Here is a 16,699-nt window from a genome sequence, read left to right as displayed (position 1 = left end):
ATATTGATTGATTTACAATCATTTGATTAATTTCAAAATTTAAGTGATTTTTCAATCATCATTTTTGATTGAATTTTTTCAATGCAAAGCGCTTACAACCACCTCACGTTCGCATTTTTCCAGTATGGTTCTTAACATGAGATAATATTGAATCAATTTTTTCTTAACGTATTTCCTTTACACCGATTTTGTGAAGTGATCTCTTAAGAACTCATTCAATTATCATTACAAAAGAATGTATTCAAATCCAACTAACACTCATATTTTTCAAGAGCCACATGCACCAACCCGTGCACGCTCCCTAAGCATCTGCTTAAGTATCAAAACGTTAAAGGTTTCTGATGAATCAATTCTTAATGATCTTTCCAAACTTACAGGACTTGAGAACGTTACATCTACCAGTATTGTTAATGGAAGTTGGACACGCGAAGAAGATGAAAAAGTCATTGAATGGGTCAAAGTTCACGGACCAACAAGTTGGACTAAGCTTGCTGAAACAATTCCAGGAAGAATTGGCAAGCAATGCCGTGAGAGATGGCATAATAGCCTTGATCCAAACCTTATTAAGACGTCCTGGACTCCGGAAGAAGATGAGACCATCATAAAACACCAAAAAGAGCTTGGAAACAAGTGGGCTAAGATTGCTGAATTCCTTCCAGGAAGAACAGATAATGCAGTTAAGAACCGCTGGAATTCGGCATTAAAACGTAGAGTTGCTGCTGGTGAAAATGCCCAAACTCAAAACAAATCAAAACAATTACCACAGAAACCAACAGAAGCAAAGACAGAGATTCAGAAGGTGGAAATACTAACACCAGTAACAAATCTTACATCTCTGCCATCTGAGCCACTTTCGCCAACTGACAGTTCTCTTTCATTTAATGTAGAACTGGATGATATATCCCCATCATTAATTGATGTTCATGACATTTATTCTCTTCCAACTTTGGATTCCGAAATGCCAGAAATTTATCAAGACCTCAGGTTCTCATTTGAATTATAAGAAATTCATATTGTTTGAACCTATGGGTGCTTTTTTGTAAACACCCCACCGCCGTTTTTATTTTTTAATTTCATATTTTTTTTAACTACCCATAGCCATATTTCTTTTTCTCATTCCCAATAGGTTGATTGTTTCAACTTCTATTTTGTCAATCTTCACTTCTTGAATTTATAAATCGAAATATCTATGTTAAGATGCCATTATACCTATGAAATTCACAGTTTCTTTCCATTTTATATTCAAATGATTTATAGTTTTAACAATTAACTTCAAAATAATTTCAAATTGGGATTTTCAAATCAACAAAAATTCATAAAAAACATAATACCCAAAGCTTTACACATCGATTTTTTTAATTCACAGAAGCTTTGATATCAATTTTTACTTTTCTTTTTGAAATGTATCAAATCTTCGAAATAGATACATATTTTCGCAGCATGAAAGGTAGAACATACTAGAATCATAATGTTAAATGTTATGTATATACTTGAAGATAATAGAAATATGATTTGGGTAATCAAATAAAGCACATTTTTTTGGGAAAAAATTGACAAAAAGTGGAAATTTGCAAATAATTCATAAATTTTATTCGTTTCGAAACAAACATAAAAATCATGTAAAATGAAAACGACGAAGAAAACAACCATTTCAGATATCCAAAAAGTGACACTAATGAATCCAAGAAGTATTAGATCTGAGAAAGTTGTTCTCATTGGATCACAAGGCTGCGGCAAAACAAGCATAGTTCTTAGATACTGCAAGAATGTATTCAGTGGCACTGTCGGCAGCACAGTTGGCGCTGCTTTTAACAGCAAAGTTGTAAATTACGCTGGCCATCAAATACAGTTAGATATTTGGGATACAGCTGGCTCAGAAAAGTATCGTTCTCTCGCTCCTATGTATTACAGAGATGCTCGCGTCGCAATTATTGTTGTTGATATCACTAATAAAGACTCTCTTTCAGAAGCTGATGATTGGGTCAAGGCAGTTCGTGAAGGTGGACGTTCTGACTGCGCCTTTGTCCTTGCTGCTAACAAATGCGACTTAGAAGATAAGCGTCAGATTAAAAATGAAGAAATCAACGAGTTTGCATTCTCTCACCAAATCCCATACTATAGAAATACCTCATCTCTTACAGGAGAAGGCATTACTGAGCTATTTGAAGCCATTTCAGATACTCTTTCCAAGATGACTCCATTGCAGTCAGCAAACAGCGAAATAGATAACTTATTAGTTGGTACAAACTCAAATCCACCTCCATCATCAGGTTGCAATTGCTAAATTTGTGTTCGAAGTATTTAATTTACTATTTTATACTTTAATGTTGCTACAACTAATATAAAATCTTCATTCTTTCATGCTATATACTTTTTATCTTTTAATTAATATATACTTTAATATTTTCCAATTTTTGAATTTTGTACATGGAAAAATAATATATTATTCAAACGATTCAACTGATACTGTGGAAAGCTACAGTGGATTTCTACCACTAATTGCATTTTTTTTTAGATTATCATGGCGTTCTTTCGCTCATCTGACTTTAATTCAATATTCTGATAAAGAGTGTGAAGAATTCTCAAAAATTAAACACATTTTCCTTCGTAAAGCTTTACTATCGTTTTCCTTCCTCAATATTGAGTGAATCTCTATCAAAAATTTGAATAAGAGACTTTGCGAAGGAAAAGGGGTTTAATTGTCCTCTCTAAATCTTCTGTTATTGGAAAAATAAATCAAAATAACTTTATGAGTTTACTAAAACAATACAAAGAGAAGTAATGAAATGATATGAATAATGATAAACAATTTCATATTTTGTGATAATATTCTTCTTTATCACTAAATCTAAAATAGGAAACTCTGCTTCACACAGATATGATGAAAAGTGAGAAAGATTATGAATAGAATATATATTTTGAACATTATTTGTTCTAACTGATCCATATGTTTTATCTATTCTGTCACAGAAAGAATCTTTAACTGTAATTGAACCAGAAAATAGTTGATAAAATTCTTTTCCTGGTCCTATGTTTCCAAGAAATGAACAGTTTTCAATAAGAACAGTTGAATCAACTGCATAAAATGTTCCATAAGTAGAATATATGTGTTCATTATTCAAAACATTACAAAGATTAAAATTATACTCAATCCATATTAATTGTAAAATATAGTTTTTTGATGTTGTGTTACAAATTGATGAATATGTTACATTACTTAGACTTGTTGGATACCATAGATATATTCCTGATCCATATAATGCTTTACAGAAACTTGCGTTGATTGATTTAACTTCGATCTTTCCAAAATAAAGACTATTTGTTCTAGATTTTTCTAAATTTCCGCATTCATAAAAAGAACTTTCATAAAGATAATTTTTATTATTTGATTCACCAACTAAGTAAACATATGAATGATGTCCCCAGGAGTTTGTTTTTGATTTGTAGCCACATGTTCGGTATTGAACAATGGAACTATTACATTTAAAGTAAATAGATCCACCATTTGTATTACTGCTGCAGTTAGTAAATGAACAATCGGAATTAAGGAATTTATTGTTTGCATTCGTAAAATAAATGGCACTGTTAGTTGCAATGGTGATAAATATGCTTTCATATATGAAACATTCATTATTTGTTGATCTTGCTGTAACATTTGTACCTTGAATTGGTTCTGAATTAGGCGGTGTATCGTAAAAAAGTTCCCAAACATCATTAGGTGATTGATCATTATGGACATTCATCTTTTGCTTCTAAGGCAATTTATAAAACTATGAATTCTGTTGATTGGAAATCAATCAACAGAATTGAAAAAATAATGTAGGGGGTAACACCGTAAAAAACAATACGCTTGTTCACATGAATCTTTATGAATATAGGCTAGATGATTATCACATTTATGGTATGCATCAAACAATAAAAACTAATGATACTCTCTTGCATTCAAATTCTATTATTCTGCAAATTTCATATATCTCTTATTGAGTATAAACAAGCTCACTTTTGGCATAGCTTTACAAATATGCGCTTGATCATTATATATAGGATCGAGTTGATTTAGACAAGTTGACTTTCATCCATGTTATCCTCTAAGCTTTTTCAAAGGAGAATCGATACTATTGCTCTTATTATGGTGAAAATGCATTTCCTTTTTTAGGAACAATTCTGATCTCACTCAATTTTTTTTCTATCTGAAATGTGCTTATCTGACAAAAATTTTTATAACTTTTCTTGCGAAATCTTATTTTAAATGCCATCATCTAAGCCACAAAACAGACTCTTTACAGATCCTCGGCATTTAATATGGATAAAATACTTTGAAAAGCAAGGAAAGACGCCGGTTCTTCCAAAAGGAGCTCCTGCAGGATTAGTTACCATCTTTCAACAGATTATTCAACCAACGGTACCAAAAACCAAAATATACGAACCTCCTAGTACATTGAATGCTGATAATGAAGAATTTTTACTTGATCTTTTTGATTTAAAAACTCCATTATCTCCATCCGAAATAATATTAATTAAATACATTAAGCAAAATCCACAGTACCTTTCCAAGCCATTCAAAGTACTCAACGTAATCGGAAGTACAATTGTCAGATCAATAATAAAATTCCTTATCCAGCTTGATCTTGCGTTACATCAAGAAAATCCCGATGATTTGTCATTACTTTTTACTCTAGAAGATGCTGAAGATATTTATTGGGTAATGCTCCACATGCCAAAACCTTATAAATCCGATATCAAAATTTGCCTCTCATCTATTTACAATATTCTTCCATATCCAGACAACAAATTCGATAAGATTTTCGATTCACAGTACATCAGAGACTTTGAATGTAAAGCTCTTGGAGAATCCGCTCCTATTATCGATTATAACAAAGCTGCATCTCCATTTTACTTTTCACTTATCAAATTCTTGATAAGTTACGTATCCTGCTTCATCTCAAAGATGGGAGAACAGCAGTTTTCTGGGTTAGAACTAGCAAATATGACTCTGTTCCTTATTTCGATTTCGCAAGCATCTCCTGAGTTCGTACTCAGTATACAACCTGAGACTTTCCAACTTTTAATCGATTCTATTTTCATTATGGTGTCAAAAATTCAAAATTCTTTCAATACTAACACTAACAACGAATTAATCTTCATGTTATGCTACAGAGCGTTCAATGTTGTCAATCATCTACTTACAATCAAAAAAGAATACATAGAATACACTTGCCAAAATGAAAATTTCAAAAATTTCTTTTTATTCCAAGTTTGGTGTTTCATAACCTTCCAGAATGTCAAGGATATACCATTCCCAGCAATCCCATTCGAAAAGGAAGTCACAGAAGACAAAAAAATCATGAATATCGAATTAGTCGAACGAAAACCATACATGACACCACATTACGGTGAAGAAATAACTAATTTACAGGAACTACAACCTACGAAACTAGAGATTATCCATCAAAAAGTGCTTCAATCCCTTGATTTACTCAATAACCTTCTGAGATTGATCGGAAACCGAAAAATTGCCGATAACATGGCCGAACAAATGACGAATATCGCTAAAAACATAATAAATGGAGAAGATTTATGGAATGGCTTCGAAAAAAGCGGAAAATACTCATTAATCTACGCTTTCTTTGTTTTCGCACATATCAACAATGCTCAGATATTCCCTTTCACTCATTTATTGCGTGATCTTTTCGATATAAGTTATATTTATGATTATAATATCGAAGAAATGACAGATGAAGAGCATAATGTAAGGTATTATACAAGGCAAGAGATATTGAACTCATTTTTAAAGAATTATGAGCGAGGTTCGAGGTATTCATCGGATATTTTAGCTATGTGTTGCAAATACATGATTGGTTCACACTTACACATATGCGATGAACTCTTAATGTTCCTCTATACCGTTTTCAATCGCCAACCGAAAGATTTTATTGAGACAATAAATTATCAAGAGCTTGTTAAGGCTCTGGTATGGTACGAAATGGCACTACAGTCATCGCCATATCCAGTACAGCGCAATAAGTTCATTTCTTTCCTTACTATCCTTCTAAGAAACGAAACAATTTGTAATAATGTCCTGAAAATCGACCAAATGACAAGTTTCCTATTCCATTGTATCTTTGATGTGGAACTACATGGATATTACGCGCAGTTAATCCGAGATTCGTTGAAATTAGTGACGAAAGAAGATTGTTTCGCATCATTTTGTAAAATTTTCCATCAGTTCTTAAGCGGAATCGTCACCAAGACCGATGGAAAGCTAAACATCCTGACGGAGCTCTTTTCCCAGCTCGACGGAGTTTTCGAATTACAAAAAAATAATCTTCAAAAATTTATCGTCCAGAACAACATTATTTCGGACATTTCCAGTATCCTCAAGATCCTCAAAGTTGATGGATACCACTGCGCACTGAAAATGTTGAGGGTTTTGATCTTAATTGTAATGGACGAACCTCAAAACCGCGAAAAACTCAACAGATACAACGAAGACTTCTATGATGCCCAGCTTGCGTTTTATAATACCGATAACCAGAATATACCAGCCCTTATAGATGTTCTCCTTTATTTTGTTTTCGAAAAACAAACATTTATCACCGGAGAATTGAACTCATATTTCATCAAAAATCCTGAGAGTTTGATCATGCTGCACAACGCAACTTATGACAAACCAAGCCATGCAGGATTACTCGCGTTCATCCATTGTATCATTGATTACTGTTGGACGAATAACGCGATGATTTCGAATTCCCATTTTACTGATATTTTGATCAACTTTTATCGTCAAATAACCGATATAAACTCTCAATCTTCGACGATAATTGAAAAAATTTTGATCACTCAGTTTTCATGGGATTTCAAACCACGCTATTTTCTTCAGTTATTTAGTCCGCATGAATCAAAAGAATACTTCATGAAAGTGATGAAATTAATGGTGGAAGGTGTTAATTCGATTCCAACAGGATTCACTAATTTCATTACTTTGACAGGTCTCAAAACAATGATCAACATAAATAACGTGAAGATAAAAAGTGACTCAAAAGGATTTTCATTTTGTTTATGTTTCAGAATCGATAGACAAATCAATAAACACACGATTTGTTCTATCACGAGTGATACAGGTGATTGTATTTCCATATTTATTAATTCATTGACATTGCATTATATGTCAACCAACGGAAATACAATAAAAACAAACAAAACAATGACAACTAAGAAATGGTATAATTTAGTTGTCAACATTTCAGGTTTCGATTTCATGATTTCTATTGATGGAGAAAACGTGACAACTGCATGGGAATCATTTAAACTTGGCAAAGAAAGTACAGTTAAAATAACTATTGGTGCTTTAAGTCATTACTTAGCTCCTGCTCAGATTTCTGTTTCTAGTTTCCATATGTTTAAAGCTCCTCTTTCTATTGAACAAACAAATTCTTTGTCAAAAATTGATCCTCAAGAAATGCAAACCAAAAAAGACTTAAATGATTTGATAATTCTCTTAACACCTTTCCATAGAAGAAGTAATTATTTGATAAACCAAATAGAATCGAAATTTGTCAAGGCAGAATTCAATGGAAAAATCGTTTCTTTCCAAAATATTCATACAGCAATTTTACATACAAACGGCATTATCAGGTTGTTGAAATTATGTTCAAATTCAAATGAACTCACATTTGTTTTGAAAATTATGAGAATGCTGATGGCGACAAATCCTGATTTCATCAAGAATTTGTTCAAAGTAATGAATGTTGAAGTATTTGGAAGTTTCATTTCCAATAAAATTGATTCAAAATTGTTTACTTTAGAGAGTGCACGAGAATTGGAAGCAATTTGGGAGTTAATTAAAGACGAAGAGATAAGGAATCAATATTTCAGACATATTTTGTTTAATTTCAAACTTTGGATGTCGATGGATTTATCTATAATCAAAACTTTGTTTGAAACAACACATATACAAATAATGCATGATTTTATACATTTGACAGCGAATATTTTAAGTTGTCAATATTTGTTTAATTATATTGTTCTTTGTGATAATGTTATTTTAAGAAATTTGCTTTGGAAAATATTATTCGAGTATTTATCGATTTCTTGTTCGAAAGATGATAAACAAGCAATTATCTCTTTCTCAAAGAATGCGCCAGAGAAATTGTCTTTGGAGTTGTTATTAAGATTGTTTGGAATTATCAATCTTAATTCAGAAACATCAAAAATTTTGTGGAAATTGACAAGTGAAATGTTGACATCTCTTTTATTCCGATTAATTTATTTGTTAGAAGATGACAAGACACGTGCAGATGCCGCAAGTTTTATCACAAAAGAATCATGGTTAGAATTGAGCAAAGCATTCTTGAGTTTGTTACATAACTCAATTTTCTTTTCTGTTTTAATTGTTACATCACAATTTCATGATAGTCAATTATTGAATGATTTCTTCAGTCAAATCAACAAAATCTCAGAAGAAAATCCATTAATCATTGCTATGCTTATGGAAGCTCCATTTCCACAGATCTGGTTCTTCTACTCACTTTTTCGAACGAATGAACGTGTTATTGATTTCACGATTGCAAATAATTTACAAGTTTTGGTTGCAAAAATCATCTCCGTTTCATTGACATTCAAACATATGCGATTTGAAACTATTTTGTACTCTATTTATATGCTTGGTCTTGATAAACGTGTTGATGTTGTTCCATTCATCCGAAACATCTTACTTTTGACAATCAAATACTCTACTAAACCATCTAAGATCGACATTGTTCGTTTCACAACGATGATCTTCACATTTATTCATTGTTTACCAAAGAGTGACATTTTCACACAAAACTCAGAACTTATGAAACTTTTTGGTCTTAGTGGTGGCTTTATTTTACCAACAAAAGTTCCAAATGTTGCAGTTAAATACACCGATTTTGTTAATTTGTTCAACAAAGAGATCTTTCGAGAATTGTTCCCATTAACATTAGGTATGCGTGTTGATTCTAAAGGATTTTACTTAGACATTGATTTGTCTGTTTCATTTCTTAATTACATGAAAAATTTTTCACAGGAAGAAATGGAACAAAAAATCTTTAATTCATTGAAAATCAGTTCCATTGTTACATATGTTTTCAGCAATGTTTCACGTGTTGATCCAAACCGTGTTGGAGATTTAATGATTTTGTTTGAGAAAATCTTTCCACCCGATATTTGTCATATTAACTGTTTTTCATCATTTTCATATTCACTTTACAACTCAGTCACATTTCTTACATATTGGCAAGGCACATTTGGCAAATTTGTTCAGAAATATTGTAAGTTATTTGGTTCATTCGAACGTCATTTGTTGAGTGACGAAAGTTCTATTTTCAATGATAAAAACTTAAATCACTTTTTTGTTGAAAACTTTGGTGAACGTATGATGTATAACAACGAATTGATTGAACGATTTGTTTCACACATCAGTTTTGAAGAAGAAGAAAATCTTATTAGTAACAAGAACTCATTGAACGAATTCATTCAGAGCAATCAAAAGAAGTTGAATGTTGATTTAGTTTTTGCAAATAGTTTCAAAGAAATCTCATTTTCAGAGATTTCTGTTCAAAAGATGATTGTCGAAATTAGTAAGATCAACACATTCGACAACGAACAAACACCAGTTATCATCGAAAAACTTGACAAACCTAAAGCTCAAAAACTTGATAATTATGTTTGGTTCGACAACCATTTCCATCCCGTTTTGTCTACAACATTTAAGATTGATTTAGTTGAAATCAACAAATGGCCACTTGGTAATCAGTTTCCTAATGATTTCTCATTTTTTAGTGACAATTTTTTAGTTGCTAAATGTCAGTGTTTTTGTCAACAGCGCAAATACAATTGTTTGTTTTATCTTGACAAAACACGTCTTATTGTTGGTGGTTTACAGATCATTTTTGGAAGTATCTTCAGTTGTATCATTCGAAGTGACAAATCATTCGAAGTTTATTTGAAAGATGGTAAGATGCTTTTGATTGTTTTCGAAGATTTACAAGTTTCAATTCTTGAAAAAATCATTTCTGATCTTTTCAAAGATCCTATCTTTGTTGATCCTATCAGTGTTTTTGACTATGTTTTATGGGAGAATTTCCTTAACGGCAAATCATTTAATCTTTTTGATAATCAGCCTATTTTCCCCGAAGTTACCGAACAAGGCAAGATCAGTGATAAAATCTTGTCCGCATTCGACTTCACATTTCAACAAACACTTGATAAATGGAACAATCTTAAATCACTTGAACTACAAAGTTCGGGTAATTCTGTTATTGAATGGACAGAACGAACATTAGGCAAGAAACTTCGCCATGTCACATTCAGTGACGACAGTCAACAATCTAATGTCTTTATTTCATCATTAGTCTTCAAAGACAAAGTTAAATTCAATAATGAGGTTTCATTTGTTAATTCGGATTACGGTCTTACGGAGAAAGGTCAAATCTACAAATTCATTGACAGCGACAAAAGCGACAGTGTTTTAGTTCGTGTTCTTCCTGTCAAAGGCATCTGTTGTTCCCAGATATATTTAGATAAAATCATCTGTTCTGGTGATTATTTCGACAGTCTTTTCATTGGTGACTGCAACAGTAGTGAACGTGACGAATTCATTTTTACATCACAAGTTAAATCCATCACATCTATTGATTATGAACGATTTGTTATCTTGAGCAACACAGAGAGTGTTATTTCTATCTTTGGCGATGAGACACCTGCTATCTTTAAAGATCACGAATTCTATCCATTGAATATTAGTCGAATGCGTATTAATTCTATTGATTCATCATCTAGTTCAGGATTAATTTGTTCATTAGATTCATTTGGTAAAGTTGTTTTGTCATCTATGAATGATATGAGTACACTTAAATCATTTTTGATCTCACACAAGTACACAAACATTTATTTGTTTGATATCGGTATTTTAGTTGCCACATCTCCGACGGAAGGCATTTCATCATTTTCATTTGATGGTACACAACTTTCACACATCGATTCTAATGTTCCTGTTGGTAGTGCTAGCAAGATTGAGATTGATGGTCATTCATCATTCATCGCAGCTCCATTCGATGATCAACTTACTATCATCGACGCACGGACACTTCGTATTGCTAAAGTTCTTCCCGACAAACGAAAGATGCTTGAATCTATCTACTGTCCACATTCTAAATCTCTCATCTGCACTATGGAAGGTGATGTTGCTCTTTCTGCCTCTGTTTAACTTTCATATTATTCTTATATTTTTTTATATTTATATTTATATATTTTATTTGTTTTATCTTTTAAAAGTATATTTTATTTATATCTTTATTGCATTTGTTTCATTTTCTGATATTATTATCTATTTTCATTTTGAACAATAATGATATTTTTATTTGTTAAATTTGACATCAATTGAAGATAATTTTCTTGCTATACTCTCATTTTTTGACATTAAGGACACAAATCTTATGCATCGGTATTGCATATTCATGTTAAATTGTAAATCAAATATGTAAAACTCGACTTATTTGGCCAAAAAAATAAAATTTCAAAAAAGATTATTGTTAATTGAAATATTTAAATGACATTTTCAAAAAGTGAACTAAAGAATGTCAAATTATTTCTTGAGTGATGAATGATATTATTAACAATGTCATTCTTAAAAAGTCTTGTTTGACATTCTCCAAGATTTAAATGTTCATTCATATTAATGAATGAGTTTGTAGAAATTCGTGATAAATCAACTACACCTCGAGTTTGGGTTACTAACGAATTATCTGTGTAACAATGGATAACTATTAGATAGCCTGCATCTTGATGATCGTTAGATAAATAAAATGCGTATTTAACATCGTTATTTAGTATTACGCAATCTTCAACTGTAAGTTTTGCATCTGCTAATGACCAAATTAGGTATTTATCTTTATTAGTATTATTAATTACATTGAAATGACTCATTTTGGCTATGGAAGGATAGTCATGGAGAAGACAACCATCACCAGGATTTTCTGAATTAGACTCAATAGTACAATAACTAAAGTTACCGCTGCCATATTCAATTCGGTAGCCTAAATACTGTTTGCTTTTGCAATTACTAACGTTATTATTAAGAAATTGAACTTCGCCATATTTTAAAAATAATGTAGCATATGTTTCGTAGTTTCGGCCACAAGAAAATAAAGTACTTTCGATGATATCATTATGAAATTGGCTGTTTTTTGCTAATACAGTATAAGAATGTTGTGCCCAAGTACCACGAGTTAAGAAACAGCCAATCGAACAAAATTGGTATTGGACAATAGCACTGTTTCCTTGATACAGGATGGCACCGCCACTTTTGCCATCAGATTTTGAACAATTTTTGAATGAACATCGACAATGAAGGAATCGGAGACCTGATTTACTGACATTGACAACACTATTAGAAAGTTCAATAAAATTAGAAATCGATAAGTAAAAATCTTCATAACTTGAAAGGTCGACTTTTTGATTGTTTGTATATGTTGTTGATGACGGACCTTGATCATTGAAGAAAGATTCCCAAAGACTTTCGGAAATCCCATCTCTGTGGATTTCCCTATTTTTGATACAAGAAAATGCATGTCACTTTTTCATTCATTTATGTCACATTTTGACATATTTTTCTTTTTCAGAATTTTGTTGTAATTACTCATAGGGAACTAACGAAATTGGGAAATATTTCCATAACTATTTTCATATCTCCAAAAGATATATTCAATATTTCAGTATATAGTCTGATAATATTAATAAGACTTTGCATCCATCAGACAAAAAGGCAAATTAAGTTTGTTTAGCATTTATTGTCATAATTAGCTATATGTGACATTGTTCCATATATTCATTGTTAATTTCAATTTTGAAAATTTGAATGTCTGTAAGACAATTAAAGAAATTCATTCCTTCAATTAATGGGCCAAAAAATGGAATTGTACGATACTTATATCCTAACGATAACTCAACTTTTTCCTTAAATTCTAGTTGGTTTCATCCAGAAGGAAGATACCCAACATTATATAATACTGCAATGCTTAATGTTTCAAAAGACTTTTCTCAATTTTACGCAAACAAATTCAAAACGATATGGGTTGATGTTAAATTCAAAAATTTATTATATCTAACTCACGTTTCCTATATTTCCAAGCAAGTTGATAATTTAGCATGGCATTATGCCACAGATTTTTCTATTTCAGGAACCGATGAATTGAACCAAAACATAACAATTTTCAGAAACAATGATCCAAGCTATCTGAATAAATCAGAGCCTGTTGTAATACCTGTTAGGCCAGAAATTTATAAATCAATTAGATTTGAGCAGATTGATTTATCTATTGAGTTTTTAACCATTCAATATTTAGATTTATTTGATGCGATATGTAATCCAGTATCTGCTTGCTACGGAAATCCACTTCATATTATCTGCTCTTGTCCAGTTAATTATTTTCAGATATTCTCGGTTAGTGTTTCCATATTTTTTACTTTTTTACTAAATTGAAGATATTTTCATAAATTAAAAAATTAAAGTTATAATTTAATACTATTTCACTACTTATATGAAATAGCGATTTAGAATCCAATTTTTTGACACTTTTTCTGAGAAGCTACAATCCGATAATACGTGTGAATACATATTTTAATAAGTTCTTATACTTTTTTCGGGCTTATAAAATAAGTGACAAAATTATTTACTTATTTTCATTAATGAATATTTCGTTGGGAGCCAATAGATACTTGTCATCTTTTTCTAACATATTATTACCAAAAAATACATGATACAATACATCACAATGATATAATGATAATCATATTCATAATAACAACTGTTCAAAACAAAATTCAACAACTTTAACTGCATTCGACTCGATTGTTCTCTTTGAAAGTCGTTCATTTTTAGGAAACACAGGACCGGGAATAGAATTTAAACAGATTCAATTACGATTAAAGATTCATTATGTGACAGAAAAGAGAAAATGAATCATGAGTGAATATCCAAATTGAATTCAAAAAATTTATCCTAATGATATCCTTAACTTTTTTTGTATCAGATTTCCTACTTTCCAATATTAGAAATTTTATATTCAATTTTAATCAATAATTTGCAAATTTATTAATTTGCATTAAATTTCTATTGTTTCATTTGTACGCTGAAACCTTGTCTTATCCTTATGAAACTAGCATTGTATTTATCATTATTTTCAAATTTGGTAATATTGGATGAAAAACGTTTATTTATCGTAAATAAAATTAAATTTTTATTGAGAATAGACATTAATTGAATAAGTTATTAATATAAGAAAATGCTTGTGCGAAAACGATGAAAACGCCACTTTTATTATCCGAAATTTTAAGTATTCAAAAGTTGTCCCATCAATCTACCATATTTTAAAAGTAGTTACTTTTTTTCATAAGAATATAAATTTTTCTGATGGACAATTGAACTTTTTTATAGTTTTGAATTTCAATGCTTTCACTTCTTTGGCATTATTAAATCAGTTTTCATGCGAAATTTTACGTATTCAATGCTAATTAATCACTTGCATCCAAATCTTGAATAAATAGTGTTTAATATTCTCCAGATTTTATTTCAAATTCAATATTAACATATTAAAACGATCTCCTTCCAGCATGATTAGGTTAATTTGTATATGTATATCAAGTTTTTACAATTCAATTATATTAAATATCATAAACATTATCCAGATGATATCTGGAACTCATTTTTTAGTACGAAAGACGAATATATCCCCCATTCAGATCGATCATTACCTACTAGAGAATCAGATAATTACTTCGTCCACGATACACTCTTTAGTAATTTCGATACCGAAATAATTTACTCACTTAGCGCTTCTAAAAATGTTTTAGTTTATAAGACAGTATTTGATTCAAATAAAGTTAAAGATGATGATATTACGACGGACTCACTTATTTACAAATTTGGAGGAAATTTGATTCAATACAGAGTTTGTTCATATAATACAATAGCACAACCTACAAGCACATTCTCATCATGCTATACCCATTCATATTCCTTATCAACATCACTCAATTATATTTTAGAAACTACAATTGCAAACTCAATCGGAGCAGGACCAACAATTGGACAATCAGGAGATAATTTTCGGATGGAAAATATCAATATATCTAATATATACTCAACAGATTATGATTCTGGATATGACATTCAATCATCTAAAAATTCAAATAATGTTTCTTTCTCAACATTCTATAATATTTCCTCAAAACTCCGTATCCATAGTCATAATTCCTTTGTTGGAAAAATTCATCATCTCATTGTCAAATCCAATAAATGTATATCTGAATATTTCGTATCAGGTGCCATTTTCGGTTCTATTTCTAACTCAGATCTCACAATAACAGCTTGTATTATTTCGAATAATAATGTTGATTGTATTTCTTCGACAGATTCTAATTCTAAAATAACAATATCTGATTGCTATATAGAATCAAATACATTATCAAATACAGGAACTGTTTCAATGGCAACAACAAATTCATTGAAATTGGACTTATCACATTTAGATTCATCTTTTTGTTCGAATTTTGTTACTAATTTCATTTACATTCGATCATTTCAGATAACAAATAACCCATTAGTCAATGGATTTGACAAAGAAGTCAATTTTTCTTTGACGATTTACAACAAAGATATAAATTCTAATTCAGAAATTATTATATGGTATGATGACAATACGAACAAAAAACTTGGTCATCATATATCATTGACTGGTTCTCCACAGAAAGTTGAAGAATCATATCCTATTCCAACCACTTTTGCATTTGGGAATCACAAAATAACAATACAAGTTATTTCAACAGATGGAAATGAATCAAATATTAGAAGTACAGACTTCACATACAAAGATTATGCGGTAATTTCTGTCAGTGATTCATATTACAGTAGATATAGTGTTACTTTTATAGGAAATATCTCATTGAAGGAGAATGTGAATGCAGAAAGACTTAATTTATCATTTGATGAATCAGATACTACTTCGAAATTAATCTCAAGCAAGGAAAGAGTTAATAATTATCAATATTTTGAAAATGTTTTTCAGTTTCCACCCGATTTTGAATATGGTTCTCATATAGTCGTTATTTATTCTATTAACAGAAAAGGAAGAATATTTGGTAAAAAATCTATTGAGTTTGATTATTTACCAGATAAGAAACCCATCAAATGTAAATGCTCATTTATGAAAAACAATTCATATCGAAAATATTCTTCTTATCTAATTCGATTTTCTATCTTGTGTTTATAAATCTTTTTGATTTATCATTTTCATAAACCATTTAGTTATATACTTCAAATTATGCCCACATTGTAAACTATATTTGGCTTCAAATTTATTCATATTTTGGATTTTTAGAATAGAGTAGTTTGATTTACTATTTTAACTATTTGCAATCAGGTTTCAGCAAAGAAATAGAACTTTGTATTGTTTGAAATCATTAATATTTTTCATTAAAACACTCCAAAACAGCTCACCAGCTCATATATTAAATTCAAATTTACTTATTCACATATCATCTGGATCACAAATCCAATATAGAATCTTCTCATCTATATCAACAGCTTATAAAGTTGAAATTTATGGAGTTGATTCTATTCACTCACATTCATCACTAATTCTTTCTGGACAGAGGAATCAATATTCCATTCAAAATT

At 30.6% G+C, this 16,699-nt stretch overlaps 4 protein-coding genes across 4 annotated transcripts; all 4 read left to right on the top strand.

Annotated features, from left to right (window-relative positions):
* Positions 1-235: 235 nt before the first annotated feature.
* On the top strand, positions 236-1,003 carry TVAGG3_0826490 (RNA polymerase II transcription regulator recruiting protein; the record flags this gene model as incomplete). Its single annotated transcript, XM_001316501.1, has 1 exon — positions 236-1,003. One exon carries the CDS (start codon positions 236-238, stop codon positions 1,001-1,003), a length of 768 nt encoding a protein of 255 aa, XP_001316536.1.
* A 672-nt stretch (positions 1,004-1,675) lies between these two features.
* Positions 1,676-3,947, top strand: TVAGG3_0826480 (small Rab GTPase Rab5d; the record flags this gene model as incomplete). Its single annotated transcript, XM_001316500.1, has 1 exon — positions 1,676-2,284. The coding sequence occupies one exon, from the start codon at positions 1,676-1,678 to the stop codon at positions 2,282-2,284; it is 609 nt and encodes a 202-aa protein (XP_001316535.1).
* A 285-nt stretch (positions 3,948-4,232) lies between these two features.
* On the top strand, positions 4,233-11,230 carry TVAGG3_0826470 (concanavalin A-like lectin/glucanases superfamily; the record flags this gene model as incomplete). Its single annotated transcript, XM_001316499.1, has 1 exon — positions 4,250-11,230. The coding sequence occupies one exon, from the start codon at positions 4,250-4,252 to the stop codon at positions 11,228-11,230; it is 6,981 nt and encodes a 2,326-aa protein (XP_001316534.1).
* A 3,424-nt stretch (positions 11,231-14,654) lies between these two features.
* On the top strand, positions 14,655-16,292 carry TVAGG3_0826460 (uncharacterized protein; the record flags this gene model as incomplete). Its single annotated transcript, XM_001316498.1, has 1 exon — positions 14,655-16,292. The coding sequence occupies one exon, from the start codon at positions 14,655-14,657 to the stop codon at positions 16,290-16,292; it is 1,638 nt and encodes a 545-aa protein (XP_001316533.1).
* Positions 16,293-16,699: the final 407 nt, after the last annotated feature.

This window comes from Trichomonas vaginalis, chromosome VI (genome assembly GCF_026262505.1).
Source record: "Trichomonas vaginalis G3 chromosome VI, whole genome shotgun sequence".
Taxonomy (NCBI): Eukaryota; Parabasalia; order Trichomonadida; family Trichomonadidae; genus Trichomonas; species Trichomonas vaginalis.
This window is presented reverse-complemented; position numbering and strand designations above follow the sequence as displayed.